At 44.0% G+C, this 10,000-nt stretch overlaps 2 protein-coding genes across 2 annotated transcripts in view; one reads left to right on the plus strand and one right to left on the minus strand.

Annotated features, from left to right (window-relative positions):
* The window catches only part of LOC311033576 (ecto-ADP-ribosyltransferase 4-like), a 178,267-nt gene that overhangs the window by 73,790 nt on the left and 94,477 nt on the right, over positions 1–10,000 (plus strand). The gene's annotated exons all lie outside the window — the stretch shown is intronic.
* The window catches only part of sorbs2a (sorbin and SH3 domain containing 2a), a gene marked incomplete at its 5' end in the record, with an annotated part of 60,533 nt that overhangs the window by 29,874 nt on the left and 20,659 nt on the right, over positions 1–10,000 (minus strand). Inside the window, one exon of the mRNA XM_084071716.1 lies at positions 717–788. Within this exon, the coding sequence (XP_083927842.1) occupies positions 717–788 (72 nt within the window). The remainder of the gene's footprint in view (positions 1–716; positions 789–10,000) is intronic.

The raw sequence follows: 10,000 nt of genomic DNA on the forward strand, positions 1-10,000 counted from the left end.
AACCTTGAACTCTCTCTCTGGGGTACGGTGGTTCTAGGTCTGCAGGAAAGGAGTTAAGATGAATAGCTCTTGCACTTTAAGCAAATATCCCTAACATGACTATAAGTGAAGACACAAACACACTAAAAACAAAAAGCCAAACAAAACAACATGCCCACTTCTACCACATACAGGATAAAAGTATGTGGAGTAGAAGGTTTATCGGTTTGGAAACTCATGCTCCATCGTAAAATATTCTGTTTGGCTTCTGTGCAATCATCTTCCCTAACATCCCTAACGTGACCTCTGACATTTTGCATTTTAGTGGCAAACCTTTCCACATCATAGAAGGAAGAGAAACATTTTCATTTTGGATGGATAACAAAATGATCAATTTATTTTTTGTGAATTTTCCTATTTTTAGCAGTGTTGGGACATTCAGTAGTGCCTGCCAGCTGCTAGCCACAAGATCAAACAGGCCTGCAAAGGCAGCGAGAGAGAGAGACATACGGTACAGCAACGAATCCCATCACAAACGGGTGGGTGGGTGGGTGTGGGTGGGGGGTGGGGTTCACAGCACCCAACCATACGGCATGCCCGAGCAACTAGCCCCACACTTTCTACTGGTGCAGACACAACAACAACAAAAAAATGTTCAAATCAAATCAAAAGGTGGGGTGCGTGTATATGCCTATGGCAGGGGGGGTGACGGTGGTAGAGACTACGCCCTGACTTACCGGACGCCCGAACTCCAGCTCAGAAAAGAACTTATACCAGGGCTCGTTCTCTAAATCTATGTCATCATAGGTCTGGAGAGGAACCCGACAAACAGAGAGAGAGAGAGAGAGAGAGAGAGAGAGAGAGAGAGAGAGAGAGAGAGAGATAGTAGAAAGTAAGCCAGCAGAGAGGAAGCATAGACACAGAGAGAGAGAGAGAGAGAAGGACCTCATGGTTAGGATGAAAGATACACTGCTGCAAGAAGACATGGGGTGGGAATGGAAGGCTCCACATCGGGATAAGGAGATTAATGCAGCAATGTAAACATGATTTATTTAACCACATGAACCCTAGCAACCTCTTGTAGATCAGCAAATTACAGTGAGGAGATTTGAGTGAAAAAAGGATGGGACAAAGTATAGACCCCTGTGGGAAGTATATAGTGTTTAAGTGGTTAAGTCCTACTGCGTTAATATCTTAGAGTTCCAAATAGATTAATAAAAACTGAGGCTTTGACTGTGTATGGCATGTCCTTTCTGCTATTTTCACATTAATACTGAATGCATTTACCATTTACACATTAAGTTATGACATCTCCTGGTATGTTGCTACAATGGGATACTTTATGCCGCATTTTCATTGGCTTACAAATATCAATATATTATACAAAACAAGTGAATTTATGCATATACACAGCCTAGCAATTTCTAAACTAGCCTAGACTGAGCACACACTATGGTTACAGTTTTTTGATTTGATTTGACTTTGGTAAAAGAAATACGAGCAAACACAATAAAACTTAAATAGACATAAAAGCGTAATAAAACACTTTTTTCCAATGTTGTTTTCTCCACTGGGCGGCAGTAGAATCAGACTTATTTCAAAACAAAGCAGATGAGAGAAGAGCAGGAAAGAGTAAAGTGCAGTAGAGTAACAGTACAGTGCAATAGAGTACTGTAAATTAGAAGAGAAAGGTGCCGATCAGCACAGTACACACTAGAGCTATGATGGAGACATTATAATGGACAGGTTAACAGTCAAGGTTGGAAGTTGTCATTAGTTATTTTCTTCCTAGAAATGGTATTATGTACAGGATAAACGATTCTAGAGAGGTCAGTTATTGTAGTAATCTTTGCATGACCTCAGTGCCCCTCCCAAAATTCAATTACTGTAAACAGTACACACAACCTGAAACTGCGATTTGAAGTTGTATTGGAAAATGGGCTCAAGTAAAAACATGAAATACACGTGTAAATGTTGGATTACAAGTGTGCAATTGGCGAATTACGTGTGTGTGTGTGTGTGTGTGTGTGTGTGTGTGTGTGTGTGTGTGTGTGTGTGTGTGTGTGTGTGTGTGTGTGTGTGTGTGTGTGTGTGTGTGTGTGTGTGTGTGTGTGTGTGTGTGTGTGTTTTTGTGACCTATTTTTTTCTCCTTTGTGTGACTTCAAATTCAGCTTACATGAGTGTGAAAAACAAATTAAAGATTGCAAATTCCAACCTACAACTGTTCGGATTGCATATTACGAGTGCTCAAATCAAATTGATTTGCTCAGGAATTATGAAACATATCTATCTCAATAGGGCTTGCATCAAAACCAACTTCTTGTCACATCTCTCAGTTACACAAAATGTGTTGTTATGAAGCAATTTTACATCTAGGTGAAGTATTTATAAAGATCACTTTGACCAAGGAGACAAGTCTACCTGAAAGCCTCATAGTCAAGAGCACCATTACACTGGTGATTTTGAGAATTGCTAAACAACAGTTAGCCATACCAGTTGGCTTTTAATTAGGAAGAGATTTAAGTAAGTTTGAAAGGCAATACTGACAGTTGATTGCAAAGGTGTTAAAGAAGGCAGGGACAAGGAGGCAAATTTAACTAATCTCCAAAACAGACAGTATTAGTGATGAAACAGGTCTGTTTATTCATAGAAAAGGCTTTGATTTTACATAACATGTAAAATTATTGTGATTTTTTGCAAAGCTCTGATATGAAGCTCAGGTATGAAGCAGCACTTTCCGCTAATAAAAACAGCTCGACTGTTCGAATTTAATAAACGTGATTGCTATTTTTTACCAAAACGTTCAGGATTATCATCTTAGCCTTAGAGCCAGCCTCTCATCAACCAACAGACGTCAGTGCATAACTCCCACACAACTGAGGGGCTTCATCCTTAGTCACTTCCAGTGACGTTCACAGCTAACTGTTACTATGGAGCTGAAGTGTTGCCGCCTGGCTGACTGCTCTGTGCCCGCATGCCTGCAGGGAAATGTAGTTTGCAAGCTACAGGGGAAAAGATCGCCCACGTCAGTAGGAGAGGGGTTTGGAGTGGCGTTCTTACACGCAAAAGGGAAATCGGCTTGGAGACAGACGAGTCATACTGGTAGGAGAAAAAACGGAGGGGACTGCAGGACATGCAATGACATGTTAGTTTAACTCTTACATTTTCCTCCAGTCCATTTTTACACTAAAACTGTTGCGCCCTTATTTGTCCTTTGTTCACGGTTGACTGCAGGTGCGGTGGTCTCAAAAACAATAAGGAAAAATGTCAGAAAAAGACTTGCTCGCTGCAGGAATATTAAGGTAAACTCCTTAGGGACTTTAAGAAAATAGTATTTCTTTATTTTACTTGCTCATAGAGTGCTCTGTGCTCATGGCGAGGGGTAAATTAAAAAAGCAAACGTTTCGGTCCTGGGACCGGGCGAGCACTGACCATATTCCACATTTTGCTATGCAGGACATAGATGGACTATCAAACTGTGTTCACCTATAAGCATTACTTCACATTGTATTTTCACATCTGAAATATTCTGTAAAAGGAAATTTCGGAAATCTCTACCTCACGCTGTTAAGCGGGACGAGCTAAGACCTGCCTCTACCATTATGCATATCCCAAACTGAGTATTTTCCAGTTACAGTATCTGAGAACGCGTCTGACACAAGCAATCTCCTGTTGCATGCATGTGGTAAAAAGGGCAACAGCGGGACAATGTCCCGACCTGATTCCCTGAACATTGTTCAGGAGGCTTCGTTCACACATTAGCACCACAGGTCAGAGACAGCTGCCTGAATACATCACATTCAACACCTCAACAAACCTTCCCACCTTTCCTCCTCACATCTCTCTCACATTCCACTTGTCTCCTCGCTTCCCTGTCTTTGAAATCCTTGTGTTTGTTTTACACTGGCATCCCTCTCTCATTACCTCTATAATGTTCTACAAATCTACATTCTTGTTCACCTCACAAAGAGTGACCAATAACAGTAGATTTGGCATTGTTATATTATATTTGAGGCTTGACCGACACCCCAGTATCTATACATTATTTTAACTAATAATTACTCTTAACCTGCGTAGGCATATAATGTACAAGAGATAGAAATATGTTAGTGACCCCATGTGCTCTATACTATATCACGATACTGCAGACCCAAGTATATTATACATATATGAGTATATAATATCTCTGTAATATGGGATGCCACTGTTTAAAAGGATAGTCTCCCCCCCCGACCCCCCCCCCCCCCAATGACTTTTTTTTAGTTTTTGTCACATTCCTAAGACAATAATTTGATGACCAGCGGCGGCTGGTATACTTGGGGCAAACTTAAGCTCCTGGGGTGACGGGGCTTTTTCAGTTGCAGCCTCCTCCCTTCGGAACCCACTCCCATCTCACATCAAAGCCACCCCCACCCTTGCCGTGTTCAAAGCCTCCCTCAAAACCCACCTTTTCAGACTCGCTTTCCCCGCTTAACTTAAATCAAAGGTCCCTTTCTGCCTTTTCACCAAATCAATCAATCAATCAATCATAACATACAGTAGTAATACTACAGAATACACCAGGAGGGGCGAGATCCAAATGTGGCAGTGGCGTGCGCCGCGGCGGCCGCCGCGTCCGCCAGGACCGCCACGGCGGGTGGCGGCCGTCGTGGCGGCCGCCACAACCGCCGTCACGACCGCCACGGCGGGTGGCGGCCGTCGTGGCGGCCGCCACAACCGCCGTGGCAACCGCCGCGTCCGCCAGATCCTCCGCCATAACCGCCGCGTCCGCCAGATCTTCCGCCATAACCGCCGCCTCCGCCGCCGGCGCCGCGTCCGCCAGATTTTCCGCCATAACCGCCGCGTCCGCCAGATCCTCCGCCATAACCGCCGCCTCCGCCGCGTCCGCCAGATCTTCCACCATAACCGCCGCCTCCGCCGCCGGCGCCGCGTCCGCCAGATCTTCCGCCATAACCGCCGCCTCCGCCGTGCCCGCCAGATCCTCCCCCGCCCTTCTGGCACGAGTGCCAAGCAAGCCTCTGCCAGCCTCCACAGCCCCTGGTCCCGACCAGACAGAGCATGCAGTTTTTTATCCGTGCGTAATTACGCACGTGTTCTGCTCTCCCCCCCCCCCCCCCCCCTCTACACCGATAACTCTTTGCCCAAAATAGCCGATCTCCAAGCTCACACTCCGCGCATATAGTCAATAAGATGGTTATTATTATTCATATTATTATTAGAATGACAAACTGATGCCCCGTTGAAATTATATCAAAACAAATGTCTGTCTGTCTGTCTGTCTGTGGGTAAGTCTATCTATCTATCTATCTATCTATCTATCTATCTATCTATCTATCTATCTATCTATCTATCTATCTATCTTTGAAGAATTACATTTCTCTCTATGAAGCGATATCAAGCGAAAATAATACTTCGTATTTGGAAGGTTTTCTGGCAGACATCTGCTTGTGTGCGTGCGCTCACCACCGTGATGGAGTGTCTGTCTGTCTGTCTGTCTGTCTGTCTGTCTGTCTGTCTGTCTGTCTGTCTGTCCAATCCAAAACAGTGTGTGTGTGTGTGTGTGTGTGTGTGTGTGTGTGTGTGTGTGTGTGTGTGTGTGTGTGTGTGTGTGTGTGTATGCGCGAGCGTGCGTGCGTGCGATGCGAAGCGTTGAAAGCTTGTAGCCTAGATCTGCTATTTGCACATAGCCGAGGTATAAAATACCTCGGAGGTATAAAAAAGTGGTTAATGTATGTTTCATAATATCGTAATTACGCACGTGTTCTGCTCCCCCCCCCTCTACACCGATAACTCTTTGCCCAAAATAGCCGATCTCCAAGCTCACACTCCGCGCATATAGTCAATAAGATGGTTATTATTCTTCATATTAATGACAAACTGATGCCCCGTTGAAATGATATCAAAACAAATGTCTGTCTGTCTGTTTTTCTGTCTGTCTGTCTGTGGGTAAGTCTATCTATCTATCTATGTATCTATGTATCTATCTATCTATCTATCTATCTATCTATCTATCTATCTATCTATCTATCTATCTGTCAAGAATTACATTTCTCTCTAAGCGATATCAAGCGAAAATAAAACTTCGTATTTGGAAGGTTTTCTGGCCAACATCTGCTTGTGTGCGTGCGCTCACCACCGTGATGGAGTGTCTGTCTGTCTGTCTGTCTGTCTGTCTGTCTGTCTGTCTGTCTGTCTGTCTGTCTGTCTGTCTGTCTGTCTGTCCAATCCAAAACAGCGTGTGTGTGTGTGTGTGTGTGTGTGTGTGTGTGTGTGTGTGTGTGTGTGTGTGTGTGTGTGTGTGTGTGTGTGTGTGTGTGTGTGTGCGTGCGTGCGATGCGAAGCGTTGAAAGCTTGTAGCCTAGATCTGCTATTTGCACGTAGCCCGTTGGTTCTCAAAATGGGGTCCGGGGACCCCCAGGGGTACTTGAGGGGGTTCTAGGGGGTACCCAGCTAAATGATGGATAGGAACCAAATGGACCCTTATGGGTCTGTAACTCTGAGAGTGTATGGAACCAAATGGACCCGTTACACTCTCAGAGTTAAATTAACATTGATTTGACAATATAAATTGGGGTCCCAGAGATGGAAATGCCATTAAATGGGGGTCCGTAGCCCTAATGCATGTCAAACTGGGGGTCCTTAAAATTAAAATGGTTGAGAATCACTGCTATAGAGCCGTAAAAATCTTCTCTTATAGGGGTCCCTGGCATATCTTTTCAAATGGGGGTCTGCGGGCTATTAAGTGTCAATTTGGGGGTCCTTGACATGAGAAAGTTTGAGAACCACTGACGTAGCCTACTGTTGAATACTCCCATGATGAATGCCTGCTGCTCGCTTTCTGAGTGTTGATTTAATGAAGTGCCTAACTAATATAACAGAATTGATCTAGTAATATTTGGATTATTACTATCAGCTACATCCATCTTGCAACATTGACCAAAAATGTGACGTGGAAAGGACTGGACTATGTTTTGCCAAGACTGTATTTTATTTCATACTGAAAGCTACGAGCCAAGTCAAAGAGTGTTTAACACCGATATAGAAAATGTACATGGTTGATGAAACATCATTTGTAATTATTGGATTTTTGGGGGGGGTTTATTTGAATGTCATACCAATGGCATGATTTTTATTTGTGTAAAGTCCTTGTTATCCATAGATTTTTTATTTAGATTTGATAGAGTGTTATTGTGCTGTGCTGGTTTTGTATAATGTACATCGAGTGATCCCACGCTTACAATGTGACTTTGGTAAATGAATCATCGTTTCATGTCAATATGGATACATGTGTACATCTCATTTGCTGTTGTGCTATTAGGCTGTATTTTCCAATGCATGTCTACAAAAAAAAATGTGTGTTGTGTATTTGAAATAATATTAAATATTTTCAATGTATCTGTTGTCAGTGTTAAGATTAATACGATGATTATTAATGAACAGGTACATTAAATTAACCACTATATAGTCAGATTCTCTCTCTCTCTGTCTCTCTCTGAGTATCCATAAAAGTAGGTATAGCCTATCTTATGCAGATGATGATTATTATTATATCCAAAGTGGTGTCCCGCCCCCCCCCCCCATAAAAAGAATAATAATCATAATATTAATAGTGATAATTGTCATAAGGGTAATAATAATAATAATAACAATAATAACATATATTAATAATACAATAGCATGACATATATATGAATAACAACAATAATAATAATAATAATAATAATAATAATAATAATAATAATAATAATAATAAAGACAGCTGGAATTTAACTCATTTACTTAAGTAGGCTACTGTACTTAAGTAGCTTTAGAGGTATTTGTACTTTAATTGAGCTATTTCCAATTCTTTTACTTCGACTCCACTACAGCTCAGAGGCAAATAATGTAGTTTTACTACCACTACAATTATTTGAAAAATTTAGTTACTAGTTACTTGTCAGACATATATTACGATATTATGAAACATACATTAACCACTTTAGCCCTATTTTATACCTAGGCTATGTGCAAATAGCAGATCTAGGCTACAAGCTTTCAACGCTTCGCATCGCACGCACGCACGCTCGCGCATACGCACACACACACACACACACACACACACACACACACACACACACACACACACACACACACACACACACACACACACACACACACACACACACACACACACACACACACGCTGTTTTGGATTGGACAGACAGACAGACAGACAGACAGACAGACAGACAGACAGACAGACAGACACTCCATCACGGTGGTGAGCGCACGCACACAAGCAGATGTCGGCCAGAAAACCTTCCAAATACGAAGTTTTATTTTCGCTTGATATCGCTTCATAGAGAGAAATGTAATTCTTGACAGATAGATAGATAGATAGATAGATAGATAGATAGATAGATAGATAGATAGATAGATAGATAGATAGATAGATAGATAGATAGACTTACCCACAGACAGACAGACAGACAGACAGACAGACAGACAGACAGACAGACAGAGTTACGTGCGTAATTACGCGCAAGACAGAGAGATGCTTTCAAAAACAGCAGATCTACAAGCTCATAGCATGGGATTCGACTGACTTGTTAGTCTCATTTGTAGAGGAAAGATGTCTGTCTGTGTGCGCGCACACACACACACACACACACACACACACACACACACACACACACACACACACACACACACACACACACACACACACACACACACACACACACACACACACACACACACACACACACACACACACACACGGTTATTGGATGGATATTTTATTTTTGGGGTGCTTTGTAACTCTATTTCGGTTAATTCAGTTAATTTACCTTGCCCCTATATGCACCAACAACAAATACAATTATAGCATTATAATGTCTTTAATGTAATGTCGGCATTGCATCTCCACAGGCACAGACTCCACAGCGGGAGAAAAAAAAGGCAGGCTATACTGCGCTGCGCTGCGCTGCTTAATTTTTTTTTTTTTAATTAAAAAATCTGGCCAATCTGAACTGGGGGTGCACAAAGTCTAACCTGCGGGGGGCATTGCCCCCCAATGCCCCCCCATAGGGCCGACACTGTAGATAGATAGATAGATAGATAGATAGATAGATAGATAGACAGACAGACAGACAGACAGACAGACAGACAGACAGACAGACAGACAGACAGACAGACCGCCTTGCAGCGTGAGGCGTTGTGAGCTTGGAGATCGGCTATTTTCACGGGGCATCATTCGAGAAGGCTTTCTGTCCGTCAGACATTCACTGTTTGTCATTCTAATAATAATATGAATAATAATAACCATCTTATTGACTATATGCACTGTTTGTCATTCTAATAATAATATGAATAATAATAACCATCTTATTGACTATATGCGCGGAGTGTGAGCTTGGAGATCGGCTATTTTGGGCAAAGAGTTATCGGTGTAGAGGGGGGGGGGGAGAGCAGAACACGTGCGTAATTACGCACGGAAAAAACTTCTTGCTCTGTCTGCGGAGGCTGGCAGAGGCTTGCTTGGCACTCGTGCCAGAAGGGCGGGGGAGGATCTGGCGGGCACAGCGGAGGCGGCCGGCGGCGGTGGCGGAAGTTCTGGCGGACGCGGCGGCGGTGGCGGAAGTTCTGGCGGACGCGGCGGTTATGGCGGAAAATCTGGCAGACGCGGCGCCGGTGGCGGAAGTTCTGGCGGACGGGCGGTTATGGTGGAAAATCTGGCGGACGCGGCGCCGGTGGCGGAAGTTCTGGCGGACGCGGCGCCGGTGGCGGAGGCGGCGGTTATGGCGGGGGATCTGGCGGACGCGGCGGAGGCGGCGGTTATGGCGGGGGATCTGGCGGACGCGGCGGTTGCCACGGCGGTTGTGGCGGCCGCCACGAAGGCCGCCACCCGCCGTGGCGGTCGTGGTGGATGCGGCGCCCGCCGCGGCGCACGCCACCGCCAGATTTGGATCTCGCTGTCTCTCGAATACACTGCAGACGCATCGGTGTTGGTAAAAATGTCAATTTCCAGCCAAGTTGCAAT

This window comes from Gymnoscopelus microlampas (assembly GCF_963454915.1).
Source record: "Gymnoscopelus microlampas genome assembly, chromosome: 2".
In the NCBI taxonomy this organism is placed as follows: Eukaryota; Metazoa; Chordata; class Actinopteri; order Myctophiformes; family Myctophidae; genus Gymnoscopelus; species Gymnoscopelus microlampas.